The sequence below is a fragment of the Armigeres subalbatus genome, chromosome 3 (assembly GCF_024139115.2).
Source record: "Armigeres subalbatus isolate Guangzhou_Male chromosome 3, GZ_Asu_2, whole genome shotgun sequence".
NCBI classification, from domain to species: domain Eukaryota; kingdom Metazoa; phylum Arthropoda; class Insecta; order Diptera; family Culicidae; genus Armigeres; species Armigeres subalbatus.
In genome coordinates this window covers 115,556,711-115,571,695 of record NC_085141.1, presented here as the reverse complement: position 1 = coordinate 115,571,695, position 14,985 = coordinate 115,556,711, and the positions used below count along the sequence as shown (strand labels likewise).

The window sequence follows — 14,985 nt, the reverse complement described above, 5'->3', positions numbered from 1 at the left end:
AGACTGTTTTGAAAAACCACGAATTTCAAGTATCACGCACCTATATGTGGGCCAATTCGACACCAGTGTTGGCCTGGATATTCTCAGATCATCGTCGGCTCCAGAAATTTGCAACAGTCCAAGTGGGTGAAATCCTCACCCTTAGTGATCCACAAGACTGGAGATGGATCCAAACAAAGCTTAACGAAGCGGATAAGACGACAAAGTGGGGAAACGGTTCGGATTTCAAACTAGGTGACTAGGTTCAACAGTTTAGAGAGAATTCCACGTACAATCACTTACGTCCCAAGTTTCATCTGATACTTGCGTTACAATCGGAATGGAAAGAGTTATAAACTAAACTAAACTAAACTAAAATAAACTCCCTCACATTCCACGTCGAGCATCCGTGCGAGACGGTTGTTAGTCCGCGTCCGGTCTGCTTCTCATATGGCTTTTTCCTGAAGTACAGGTATCGATTTTTTTTCCGAAAGTGTTTTGAAGCATAGTGCTTGAGTGGAAGTGGTGCTTAGCTGAAGCAGTTAAGTAGCCATTTCGTCGTTTTTGCAAGACTACGCAAAATTTTGCAGTTTCTTCGGCGTCCATCGGAGACACAGGCATCATCGCCCCCCGCCAACAGTCATCATCCATAGTGCGTCTCCACCAACACCGAGAACACCAACGAGAACACACACCGAGAACTGCTGCGAGAACACCAACAACAGCGTGGTTCGCTTCGACCGCACCACCGGCGAGTGTCTATCCAGCCACTGTGTGTTTCCAGAACCGTTAGCCGGCGACACAGCAGTGTAAACGCAAGTATTTACTTGAGCTCCCTCTGGAAAAGCCATTCTCGTCTGTCGCGACCATTGACATGGTTGGGTTCAGTAAACTTCGCGTCACGGTCAGTGATCGCAAACAGGCCAACGAGATTGCCACCTGCGAGCTTTTCACTCTCGAATATGAGTCTATTCACCGTCAGCAGTGTGTGAGATCGCGGGGGTGGTGACGAAAGGAAGTATGGCATGCGACGATTTGAAACAAGGTCTCGGTCGTTTCAGGAAGGTTTTTTCGCCTCCTGTTGCGATACTGGATTGCAAACAAATGTATTTGGTGTCGCAGGAGGGAGAGAAGCGGATTTATTTCCCGGCTGACTTCTTCTGCGTCACCTTTTCCATGTCCGCACTGCCTGACTACGTAGTGATTGGCAAATTTCGTCTACCTGTTTGGTTGTATGTACCGAAGGTGATGAATTGTGTTAATTGCAAGCAGCTGGGCCACACCGCTCAGTACTGCTGCAATAAACCTCACTGTGCATCATGCGGAGAGAAGCATGTGGAGGGCACGTGCAAGACGGCACCGAAATGTGTCTATTGTAACGAAAGCCCTCCACATGCTCTTGAAGCTTGCCCAACGTACATACAGCAGCGAATCCACCAGTAGCGGTCTCTTCAGCAACGTTCTCGGCGAAGTTACACCGAAATGTTGAGGAAGGCCGCTTCTCCAGTCATTTCTGACACCATCTACTCGTCTCTTCCTTTGGACGATCAAGGTAGCTCTGACTCCGAGGTTGGAAATGAGATTCCCTTCGTTTTCAATTGCTCAACGAGGAAGAGAATAGAACAGAGCCAGTGATCATCAAAGAAGCCTTGAAAACAGCCTCAAAGTGAGCCCCAATCCAACATTGTCAAATTCAAAGCAGGTGGAAATACATCGTTGAGCTCATCTTCAACTTCTTTGATGCTCTCGACCCCGTGAAGAACCAAACCTGTTCTCCTATTCTGACTCCTCTCCTGAAGCAGCTGGCTTCAAAAATGCCCCTCCTCGAGTCATTTGTATCCTTCGATGGCTAACTTCACCGATAAGGCTAACATGATTTCGATTCTGCAGTGGAACTGTCGAAGTATTCTCCCAAAATTAGATATTTTTAAATTTTTAGTTAACAAATTACAATGCGATGCTTTTGCTTTATGTGAAACTTGGCTTACACCAGATGTGAACCTCCGTTTTCCTGATTTCAACATAATCCGCCGCGATCAGGCAAATCGTCATGGAGGGGTGAGGGATAAAAAAAAAATAGCACTCCTTCTTGCACTGATGCTGTCGCATGTCAGGTGACTATTCCAGGAAAAAACTTCAGTATCGCCTCGATATATCTTCCTCCAAACACCGCGATATCTCGTAGAGATCTGTCGCACATCTGCTCGATTATGCCCGAGCCACGGTTTCTCCTGGGAGATTTTAACTCCCACGGAACAGGCTGGGGGGAACTGTACAACGACAACCCTTCAACAATAATATACGACCTCTGAGACGACTTTAATATGTCAATTTTGAATACAGGAGAAGTCACACGAGGGGCTCCTCCAGCAAGAGATAGCCGTCTAGATCTTTCCATATGTTCGAGCTCATTGTCGTTGGACTGTACTTGGAAGGTGGTCCAAGATCCCCATGGTAGTGATCATTTGCTGATCGAAGTCTCGATTTCCAATGGACGTAATCAATCTGTTTCTATCGACCTCTCATATGACCTCACGAAGCACATATGCGGTCATTTGTATCCTTCGATGGCGAGAGTTTCCGCCATCATTGATGGCGTAATGCCGATAGAAGTACTTCCCCGCGAGAAGAGTACAAGTTTCTATCCCAGTTGATCCTTGACAGCGCTTTTCAGGCACAACGCCGACCAGTGCTAAGAGCTTCGATTCGTAGGAAACCACACAGTCCGTGGTGGGATGTCGAGTGTTCACAAATTTATCGCAATGAATGTTGCTTGTTATGTGATGCTTTTTTTGTGTGTCTTTATAAAGGAGACTTTCAGCCCTAGGCTGGCTTGTCTTCAATTTTACGTGATGCTTTTGCTGACAGGGATGATATGGAATGTCCCTTTTCGATGATTGAATTCTCGCTTGCTCTCTTTTCATGTAACAATTCCGCTCCAGGGATGGATAGAATCAGGTTCAATTTGCTTAAAAACCTCCCAGACGTCGCGAAGAGGCGCTTATTGAGCTTGTTCAACCAGTTACTGGAGTGCAACATTGTTCCGAATGATTGGAGGCACATGAGGGTGATAGTCATCCAGAAGCCCGGAATACCCGCGTCGGATTATAATTCGTATCGCCCCATCGCGATTCTGTCCTGCCTTCGGAAGTTGTTGGAGAAGACGATTCTCTTCCGGCTAGACAAATGGGTTGAATCGAATAGTTTTTTGTCAGATACACAATTTGGTTTCCGTAGGGACAAGGAAACGAACGACTGTCTTGCGTTGCTTTCTTCAGAAATTCAGCTTACTTTCGCTAAAAAAGAACAAATGGGCTCAGTGTTTTTGGACATTAAGGGGGGCTTTGATTCAGATTGCTTTGATGTCTTATCCGACAAACTTCACTCGTGTGGACTTTCACCAATTTTGAACAATTATTTATACAGTTTGTTGTCAGAGAAGCGTATGAGTTTTTCTCATAGTGACTCGGCTACATGGGTCTCACCCAGGACGAAGGACTCCTCAAGCGGTCTCAGTCTGTAAAATAGGATACGCGACAGATTGTGTACGCCGAGTTCAGAAGGGTGATCCCTCTGTAATTGGTACACTCTAGTATGTGGCTCTTCTTATAAATTGGGCATGTGAGGCCATCCAACCAGCTGGAAGGCAGTTCTTCATCCTCCCATATTATCTGGATAATGTGGTGTTTGAGAAGCTCGAGCGGGATCTTGTACTATCCAACAGCTTTACAGCCAAGATATTTAACAAAAAAATGGTTTTCGTACGGCCGAGTTGCCGAATAATATGCAATTAATTGTAATCAAGTGTCGCTCTTCCACCGTCATTAGTCGTCTGAGTACACGCGACCGCAGGCGTAGAGCAATCAAACTCATCAAATGCTTTAGCCTAGCAAGCTTTTGGCACAGCAGAGTGTGATTGATTCGCACTCTATACAAATCCGCCCAGCCCGTTGTTGGGGGCATAGAGTGCGATCTTCTCGTTTAATAAACATGTGAGATTGGACAAATCAAGCATTCGAAAGATATTCAATTTGCAAAAAAAGAGCTAACCGCGGTGGAGGTTGGTAATCGGATTCTGATGGCTTTTCCGCAAACGTGACCCGTGACGTAGGAGGTTGAGGGTTCGAGTCCCTCCAAGACACGTGGATTCTTTTTCGCAAATTTCATATCAATGTGTCCATTTTGAAACATGTGATGTGCATATCCACAGCCAAGATATTTAACAAAAAATAAAATTTACTTTTGTATTACTTTACTTCCGTAGGCAGCTTTACTGTTTTTAAGCTCGTTTAGAGCCTTCTTTACCTCGTCCAGCATTGGTGGTTCCACAGCTTGACCGTCGCCGACTATGTCCACCTTGCTCCTTAATACACCTTCATTTTCACTGTTCAACAAATCTTCGAAGTGCTTCTTCCACCTGGCTGCCACCATAGTCTTATCTGTCAGCAAATTCCCCTCTCGGTCATTGCACATGGCGGGGACTGGCGCAGTATTATGCCGCGCGCCATTGACAGTGCGTCCGAATTTTCGTAACTACAAGGAAGGGATCCGAGTCAATGCTCAGACCACTGGAGCACCTTACATCTATAACATCCGAGAAAAGTCGTCCGTCGATCCGCACGTGGTCCATCTGTGAGCAAGTGTCTCCACTCGGATGTTGCCAGGTGTGTTTGCGGATATTCTTACGTGCGAACTAGGTACTGCTGATTACCATCCCTCTGGCAGCAGCAAAGATTACAAGTCGCAGACCATTATCGTTGGTAACGGAATGAAGGCTTTCCGTACCAATAGCAGGGCGAAAGAAACTTTCTCTTCCGATCTGAGCATTCGCATCCCCAATGACAATTTTTACATCGTGAGTTAGGCACTCTCCGTAGGCCTTATCAAGGCTCTCATCGAACTCATCCTTCATGTCATCATTCTTATCGTTCGTTGGGGCATAGATGCTGATCAGGCTATAGTTGAAAAATTTGCCCTTCATTATCCACACGCAAATGCGGTCGCTTATCGGCTTCCACCAGATAACACGCTTCATCTGCTTCCCGATCACCATGAAGCCAACGTCTTGTACTGCTCTGTCACCGCCGCTATAGTAGATGTGGTACTTTAATGAAGTGTTCGCTATGGCATCCACCACCCGAAATTCACGTTTTCCAGTTCTGGGTATTTCTTGGATTGCTGCCACACTCACGCCGACCTTCTGCAGCTCACGAGCCAGGAGCCCAACACGTGCGGGTTCATTCAAAGTTCTTACGTTCCAAGATCCGACTTTCCAATCGTAGTCATTTATTCGTTGCCGGGTCTGTTGCCGTTGAATCAATCCTTTTGCTCTACTTTTGCCTTTATTGGTAACTGTAGAATCTTCGGTAGGCTACATTACCAGGGGCCTCATTGCGCATCTCCTTTCGACAGCTTTTTCGTATAACAGTTTGCATGGTTTGCTCGTTTTGAGTCGAGGTGCGCAATGCCACCCCATGTTTGCGCTACCTGGGGCTGAAGGGGCTGCCTTCTCGATGAATCGGTCGCAGCATGATGTGCACAGTTTAGCTTAGTGTCCCTCGCTGGCACTCGGACGATGATCAACCGCCCCTAACATGGGGAACATACGCTCGATCAGCTTTGCATCTCCGTTGAGGAGCAAGTCCCCCCTTCCCTGTAAAAATACGACCATAGCTCCCACCGGGCACTATGGGGGATCCCCATACAAGCGAGCGGTCAAAAATAAAATTGGACTTTTCAAGTGATTTTCCACTTTGCTTTAGCTGTGTATGGTCGAAATAGCATGAATATATAATTTCTAACACCCCCCCCCCTTTAGGGATCGTCTATGAATTACGTAATATTTTTTTTCATAAATTCGATTAACGTGACAAAGCAATCCAATTTAGGAAGTTTAATTTTATATGTTTTCTTGAGGAGAAGGAAGGGGTTGTACAAAACTAAGTACAGCAATTTATGGACATCATGAACCCTCCCCTTCTCCATCCTCATTTGTGGACTGTCGTCTATATATTTTTGTATATTTTTTGCGGAAGGTAATCATTTTTGTGGGAAGAAAGTAACAAAACGCCTCCCCTACCAATAAATCTAATAACTTTTCATTGCTCTAAATCTGAAGTTGGCGGCGAGAGAACCGAATTAATGTTAAAAGACATTAATTTCATGACATTCAGTGATATTTTTTTGTTCTTACTCTCATGCCTCACAATTTGTATTTAGAACAATCTGTTTGACAAAGTACTAGGTTCTGAAGGATCCTAAAGCATTAAATGTTAATCAAAGAATCAGAAGTCAAGAACGAGTAAAGTACGAGACACTGAAGACGTCCTAACAGGTCGAAATACGTATATGTAGAACTAATACGAGTTGGTGGAATAAAATGGAATTTTACTAAACTCGTCTTATGACAGTGAAAACATTCCACTAAAAATAATTAAACAATTTTCTTAAAGAATCAGAATTGGAAATAACTTTTGAAAAGGGTATTAGCAAATTAGAAATCGCAATCCCATGACATTTGTACAAGTTATTCAAAAATAAATGAGAATAATATATTCTCAAAAATGTGAACATTCATTCATTCCACAATGCTCCATTGTTCCGAAAAGCAAATTTCTTTCAATTTGAATAACAACACTATTTAAATTATTTTTGATTTGTTTTCATGATTTCTACAAGTTATATATAGCATCATTCTTTTTCTGTGTGAAGGTTTAAATCTTTAATGATATTTTCTTCAATTCCATCAACGATGGAAGATGACATGAATTCATCTAAAGTATCAGAGGATAAAGAACTTTTAAAAATCTTCAAATATTACAAAATTACGCATGGCATAAGAATAACTAAGTGAATTTTTTTCCAATGTCTCCTCGTTATCCAAATCGAGCTTAAAATAGATCTGATTCATGTAAGGCACGAAGAAAATGTCAACATTTGCCTCTCTTGATCATTTTCTTGCATTATGAGTTCTAAATTTCTTCTTTTTTATATTGACTTTCCGCTGGTTGTTCAGCCAGTGAACCTCAAAGTGTAGATGAGTGAATAAATATTTCCCTACCTTTAGCCAGACATTCATGAACACTAGCAAGAATTTCATACTCTCCGTACTAACTAAGATATTGTTCGTCTTTACTTTTGCAATAAACATGTCGGGAATTATTGATTCCATGAGATTTATAAATATTTACATACTATGAAACCTCATATTTAGTTCTCCATCAGTAGCTAATGAATAGCTCAGAAAAATAGGTTTAGGGAAATGACTCAAACCACTCAAGCCCCAAACGCAATTCAGCGGAATGGCGACGGAACCAGTAAAATTTGACAGGAAATATATAAATTCCGTTACCGTTACCGTTGTGCTGCATTGTATTGGGGGTTTTATTCATTCACTCCTTTGAAAAGTTAAAAATTGTTATAAATAAAGTCGAAGTTATTACCAATACATGTATTTTGACCATACCCTTTGAGCCCATAGTTCAGTCTGGCCCATTTTCAATAGGAAACGATGGGACTAGATTTCCCGTCGAATGAAACTTGTTGCGAGAAAATCGTACACAAATAAGCGTCTAAATGGCGATTTGCGCACATACATACAGACGCGCATGCACACACATACAGACATCACCTCAATTCTTCGAGCTGAGTTAGTTGATATATACCACTACGGATCTCCGGGCCTTCTATCAAACATTCGTTTTTGGAATGAGCATTAACCTTGGAGTACGAGAGAGGCAAAACACAGTAAAAAAAATAAATGAAAAAAATCAAAGTGATTTAACTCTGTTAATTGCAAATACTGGCAAGAAATTATTTCGGGAAATTTTAGTCGAAGCTTCGTCCTTGATGTGCATCATAAAAGAACCCGGGGATTTCTGAGGAAAAAAGTTCTTCACTATCAAAGTTGAAAATAGAGTCGTTTTGGAAAAAAATATTGTTTCCGCATTTTTTCATTTTTTTCACAATGTAACCATTAGTTTTTGCATACCATTTTAAAGCTTATACAATTACCTTTGTAATGATGTATTAACATTAAAGAAAACATTAAGAAAATATTTCAATAAATAGTTGAAAGTAAAATATTTTTTCAGGAAATTTGTTAACTTTTTACCCATTTCTGACTTTGACACCTTATATCTTTGGAACTAGTGCACCTAGAGACTTCAAATTCAGAATTTCTCTTAATTAGAGTATTGACAATGGAGAGAAAATATTTTAAAATAATTCGGAAGACATGACATTTTCGATTAATGACCGCCCGAAATCCTATAGTGCCGGGGTTGGTTACTCGATCATCCCTAAGGTTGCTCTATCCCGGCCAAGGCCACGAGGAGGTTAGGATAGGAGTTGCTGGGTAAGAGGCTATAGACCACGAAATGGGGCTATTCCTTCACGTATGCATTACCCTCCATTTGTCATGCCATATTAAAGCCTACCAACCACAAAAAAGGTTTGTTTGTAATATTTTGGGGAAATCATCCGTACGAATTGATGTCTTTTAATTAATTCCAATATTGTATGCTTCATGTACTTGTATACTGTGGTTCATCAACACGTAAAGTAATGTTTGTTACGTTTCGTTATTAGATACTGTTTCAGAGTGTAATTTACCGTAAATTAAAAAAAAAAAAGTATGTGCAACTCAAAAAGCACATGCTACCTCAGCAATCACAGCTTCACTACACCACATTTGCACCATAGTTTAAATGTCAATGTGGCTATGTACGAAAAGCATACGAAATAAATGTTAGAAGGCACTCTCCATTCTACTGATTGAATCGCAGATCTATTCGCAATTGAACAATGCTGGATTCCTATGTCATTGAATGTCACAGTCAGTTAATGCTGACCGCCAAGTTGATTCTGTTCACTAACAAAATATAAACACTATATTGTAAAGTTATGCTCACAATCCAGTACTGAACAGTAAAAGCAACCCCGTTTGTCAAAGATTCATAGTTTGTAGACGACCCAGTTCCATTGTGTGTGAAAACTAACTGTTCACTTATTATGATATTTTAAAATTAGAATTTCAAACTAAACTCAACACAGCATGTTAATAGCCTCACACTGATACAAGACAAACTAGAATACGGCGCCCATGTGCTTAGAAATGTAGCATTTTGTCCCAAGTTTTAACAACCACTAGGACGCTGCATGTCCTCCTTTTCCTTGTCGCTACTACGATTAGCGCCGATTAGCAGCGTGCTTTGGATTCCCCCCACCAGTCAATGCAGCGCATTACTAGCAAAACAAAAAATTTCTCAAGAAAATGAATATAGATACACGAATACAGTACACGAACACAATGTACCAAGATTTGCAATTTTGAAAACATAAAGGTTCCTGGTCCGTAGCCACCAGTCCGGCACGTTCGCCCTCGCCAACGCGGCTAGACACGCAGATCAGCGCCCACCATCGGTACAACCGGAGGATACACCCGTACGGGACGACCAGCCTGTGCCAGAGGTCACGATCGCCCAGTCCGGCCCGGCTGCAGGAGCTGAGGGAACGCGAGCGCGAACGGTATCGAGAGGAAATAGGTGGGACAAACTTGCGGTCGGATTTTTTTTGCTGCTGTAATTAACGCAGAACCTTTTCCTGTTTCAGTTTCTCGCCCGTACATCCAGCACACTTATCCAGTATTACAATCACACAGAGATTTCGGAAGAAGACTGCCACCAAGACCAATAAAACCAACAACACTACAGTTAAAGTCTACTAATATTAATTTCCCGCGGTTAAACACTAGTCCTACGCATGTAAGTATGACCGAGTTGTTCAAGCAGTACCAGAGTCCCGAAAACTCGTTTATCATTTTTTAATGATTAAATTAATTTTATTTGCTTCCTTTTATGTTTAACATTTTTTGTAAATGTTTGGCCTTTGGCCTCCATTTTAATATAACAGGAGTTTTTCGCAAAGTTCAAATATTATCTCTTGCGAGTGTTCGTATAGAATGGCCTTTTATAGGCCCTATTATGGTTTGAGCCTATAGCTACAAATTTGATAACCTAAGTACCTTATTTACACTACAATAAATTTGATACACGTTTGTCATATTTTACAGCAAAGTCTCCATCTATCGCTAAATACTCACTCGCTGCCATACGGTGTTCATTCGTTGCCCAACTCGCGAGGGGAGATTTCACGCGATCCCCGCATCTACCATCACACGGAAAGCGAACGGGATCGGGAGCGGGAACGGTTGCGAGAACGTGAACGGGACTACGGCTCCCGGTACGTGTTCCGGGATACCGAGCGGGAGCTGTTCGAGATCGAGCGTGAGCTGGAGCGGGCGCGGGACTCCGCCCGGGATACCGATTACGAGAGGTAGGGAGTGCGCTGTTTGGTTGGGGTATACCGCGACGAAGCGGAAAGGGGAGCGATTGTCTTTAAATGCTAAGATCGATTTTATTTCGAATTTTTATAATATAATTTTTTCACACAGCCCCAATAAATACATCAAACTTTGCCGAAGAACCGATCGGACAAACCTTTTTCGATTATCTTTTTTTAATTCAATTTTTCAAAGCATTTTTGCTAAATTAGAGTCAAAATGCCAAACCTATGATGAAAATTGTTGCTTTTAGTTTTAGTGCCCATTACAAATTTTAATTCATACAACACTGCACTGCCCTGGTTCTAAGAGAAAGATCGTTTCAGGGTGGAACCCCTATCATACGAGCACCTGTACAATCTGGGCCGCACCGGCGGTAGTGCGTTCGGTTCGTCGGCCCTCAACGGATTCAAGCCTAAGGTGGGAATGCACTCAATCTACTCCGAATCAGACGAAGGCGACTGGTGCTAGCACAGGTTTGAAAACGCACAAATCTCCAGAGCCAACAACACCAACAACGCCGTAGCAAGAAACGATATCGACCGGAACGAAGCTGCTACTGAAGATGACAATGACAAACTCGACAAACTCAATCATCTGAACGCGAAGAACTTCTGCAATCAAGCTGACAAAGACTACGACGATGATAAAGATAAGGCCTCCAACGTAAGCAGCGAGGGCAATCCTTGGCCAAAGGCTGCAAAATCTAGCGATATTAGTGGTAAGCGACGTAGCAGTAAAAATAATTTCAGTTTTTTTGATCGACTCGAGCGGAAACACGCGTCCCTCCCCGTCGAGGGGCGTACTCGGCCGCTCGCCACACGAGTCACCGTAGTGAGAGCCAAGCAACCATCTGGAACACCAAAACCTAACGCCATTTCCATCCGCGTATTAGAATTGTTTTCGATGATTAGAATATTTTCTCATGCGTAGTCTCGGTAGAGTATTTGTGTGATATCAATTGAAAATTAGTTTGGTACCAACTGTTAAGCGAGGTAAAACGGGGAGAATTCTGAAAATGATCCATCCAAGTAAGGCCACGAGAATATCGCTATCGAAACACACAGTGATTAGTAGGATTATTACACTTAAGCGGCGAAGAGCAATATTCATTAGTAGACAAACATAATTCTAATTCATTATGTTGTAAATTTTGTGTCAAAGTTATTTTGTTTTATCGAGGTAAATCGATTTAATTTCAGCTAGCATTATTTTACTTCAATATAAAAGCTAGGGGAACATACAGCAGAATAAACGAAAGTAATATAGAATAACAAATTTTTCAATTTCACATAACATAAGTAATTTTTAATAAAAAAAAATCAAACAAATTAAAAACAAATCAACAAATGAACCACAACTGGTCTAGTTTTACGGAATTGTTGCCGCTTATTCTTATCTAAACAGAGAAAGAGGAACCAGAAACTTGATTGGTGCTGAAAGACGGAAACCAAACGCCTAGGATCGATGAATGCCAAATTCGCACCATGGAAGATCGGTAGATGGATAATGACGTGACATCATTCTAACCTAGAAACACTTTCTAAAACACAGTACGCACTTATTTATGGGATTTCCAACTCTCCGAATCGTTTCACCTCATACAACACCTTCGAATCATTGTCTCCGATCAAGCTTAGGAACCATTTACTAACGATGGTAATTTTGTTTTTCGAATCTACGCGTAACGATTGAATATGAATTTTCGACACACTCGGACATTTGTTGACGCTGTACATTGATCGCTTTTGCCAATCGAAAACAGTAGGGTTCAAAATTGTCTCATCGAGTAGTTTATCAAATGTTGAAGGCAAAGAACGAAGGGAGAATTAAGTAGAAAACAGACAAATCTAAGCATATAAGTAAACGAGAGGTTGTGTCAGATCCGTGGTGAAAGGGAATTGAAAAGATTCATCAAATATATGATAGATTGTTTTTAGGTTGTTCTCTATTGCAACATCACATGTCTAGATTTTGTTACGCACCTATCATAGATCTATCGTAGAACACTTTACATTGTTATACTCGGAACCGATTGTTCGACTTTCCAAATTTTACGGTTATTGTTGACCTATGCCAATATTCGAAATAAACGAAACACTAGAGAAAAGTTAAGTTGCTATTCGTTGCAAGTTTAATGTTCTTTAAGTTAGATGTTCGGTTCGACCATAAAATTACATTTATCGAAATGTATTCCTAACTAATGTTATGATGAGTTCAGTTTTTTCTGGAGATTACATTGGGCAATTAGAATCGATGACAACACTGCCCATGATTTCATAGTTGACGTAACAACCATTGCACTTCCGAGTCTATTTCGAATAATTCAGGGACCAAAATCGCAAATTTAAAACATGTCAACCCGTAAGCACTTAAATGAGGCTGGGAACAAGCAGCGCATCGATGTTGCAGCGGTTGAATTACTTCATAGTAAACGCGTAATAAGTTAAATTACCTGAAATTTCGAATGGTTGATACGAACTATGAAATCATGGGCAGAACAGGTCGAAAACAAAAATTCGGAACCAAAAAAATATTCGTTCCTTCTGACAAGAATACATTTTTTAGGTCTATGTGGCCACTTATTTAATATTTGGAAATGTTTTCCCGGCTAAGTATTTCGCTCATGATAAAGTTCTAATTGTGAGTTACTAATAAATTCTAATAGTATCCACTATAGAACCTCTAGATAATATTACAGGAGTTTTGTCTTGAAATTAAATTCCAAATCCAATATTTGCAGCTTCATGTGATTTAACTGGAGAATGATGGAAGGCTGGCAGTGACTAAGTTTTAGAAGGATGTTGGGAATCTATTGACAAGAGTGGGTGGCACAACTATTGATTCATCAATTTCAATAATGTTATCGACGTTGTAGAACACCAGACCAAGTGTACGTTGTAGCTCATCCATTGCAGTGTAGTGCTGAATAAGATTGACTGCGTCCGTTCCGCCAAGGTGAGCTTCACAACTATCATTCATTGGGGATGTTTCTGACATGTTGCTACGGTTAACCATTGTAGTCGAGATTGATTGTAGTCACCGCAAATAAGAACCCTGTCAGCCTTGTTGCACAGCTCTCTGATAGAGAGTTTCTGCTACTCGGAGACGAGCCAGCCTCGGGCTGCAAGTCTCCTAAATAAAGACAAAAAAAAAAAGTTTCTGCTTCTATAAAACCAACGTCTTGACCACGGCTCTGGAAGGATGTCCACAACCAACGGTAATACTGATCCAATACCCTTTCATGTTCGAAGAAACATAAACTTGTTCAAACATTCTTCCATGTTTGAAAAATATCAGATTACTGGACGAACGTTGCGCCCCCCCCCTCAAAATTTATTTTAACTGTTGCATTTATTACAGCGATAAACATTGAACTTCAAACCGAAGAGCTGAATGGATGGAAAATCACGTCAATCCCGCTATCAGCAGCTTCAAGAAAGAGATCGTCATTTTGTTCGAATCCCTGAGCATTCTGATAACAGGCCCATATGTGATTCACAATGAGAAGTAAGCAATGAGTATTTCGAAGTGAAACGTCTCACTTCTTACTACTCATTTATCACTTCTCGCTGTAAAAAGTGAGAAGCGCGAAGTGAGTAGTGAGACGTCTCACTATCCACTTCGCACTACTCACTTTTCACAGTGAGAAGTGATGAATGAGAATTGAGACGTCTCTTCTCACTCCTAATTTCTCACTTTTCAAATGAATTATTCGGCCAAATATCCTATTCGGCCGAATGACTTTTTCGGCCAAATAACCCTTTCAACCGAATGACGCTTTCGGCCAAACGACCCTTTTGGCCAAATGACTCTTTCGGCCAAATGACGCTTTCGGTCAAACGACCCTTTCGCTCTAATGACCTTTTCGGCCGAATGACCCTTTCGGCTGAATCTGAGACGAGACCTGCAAAGACGCTGCTTCTTTTCTCTTGTTTTGACACTTGTTCTTCTTTTCATCACAGTTGACCATCGAGTTTCAACTGTTTACTTGACTGTTTCACCTAAGCCCCAGGTGGACCCTTCTGAGCACAATAAAAGTGTATCCAATTCACGAAATAGTTAATTCATTTTCATAAGGATTTTTATACCGGGAACAAAACACAGCTTTATTACTGATTATTAACAAGCTAAACGGAAGGTTTGGAATACTCGTTAAAGTAAAAAAGTCTTGGTAAAACAAAAATGATATGGAATATTTTATTTGGGATACCAATACTTTCACTCAAAAAGCTGCTGGTTGCACCTGACAGTTCGTGACAGCAGTTGACTGGCAGCAGCTGAAGTTACATTTTTTCCTCTTTGCAGGTCTCGTCTCAGGGCTGAATGACCCTTTCGGCCAAATGACACTTTCGGCCTAACGACCCTTTCGGCCAAACGACCCTTTCGACCTAATGGTCTGTTCGGCCAAATGGTATATTCAGCCAAACAACTTTCGGCCTAGTGGCATTCGGCCAAACGGTATTCGGCCAAATGGCCCTTCTCCATTTGGACCATGGGTGCAATTCGTTGAAGTGCTTGATTGTGATCTTCCGTCGAAGCCAAACGACCATTTCGGCCAAATGACCCTTTCGGCAATATGAACTTTTCGGTCAAATGACCCTTCTGGCCAAACGACCCTTTTGGCTAAACGACCCTTTCGGCCAAATGACCCTTTCGGCCGA

At 41.7% G+C, this 14,985-nt stretch overlaps 1 protein-coding gene across 10 annotated transcripts in view; it reads left to right on the top strand.

Annotated features, from left to right (window-relative positions):
- LOC134224687 (voltage-dependent calcium channel type A subunit alpha-1-like) overlaps positions 1-14,094 on the top strand; it is a 168,800-nt gene extending 154,706 nt beyond the window's left edge. For 4 of the 10 annotated variants that reach the window (XM_062704195.1, XM_062704192.1, XM_062704190.1 and 1 more), the window contains 4 exons: positions 9,339-9,524; positions 9,592-9,743; positions 10,052-10,314; positions 10,648-14,094. In XM_062704195.1, the coding sequence (XP_062560179.1) occupies positions 9,339-9,524; positions 9,592-9,743; positions 10,052-10,314; positions 10,648-10,792 (746 nt within the window). In that variant the 3' untranslated portion in view covers positions 10,793-14,094. Of the gene's footprint in view, positions 1-9,323; positions 9,525-9,591; positions 9,744-10,051; positions 10,315-10,637 lie in introns of all 10 variants that reach the window. The other 6 variants (XM_062704194.1, XM_062704191.1, XM_062704189.1 and 3 more) reach the window with 3 other exon arrangements.
- The last annotated feature ends 891 nt before the right edge of the window (positions 14,095-14,985 follow it).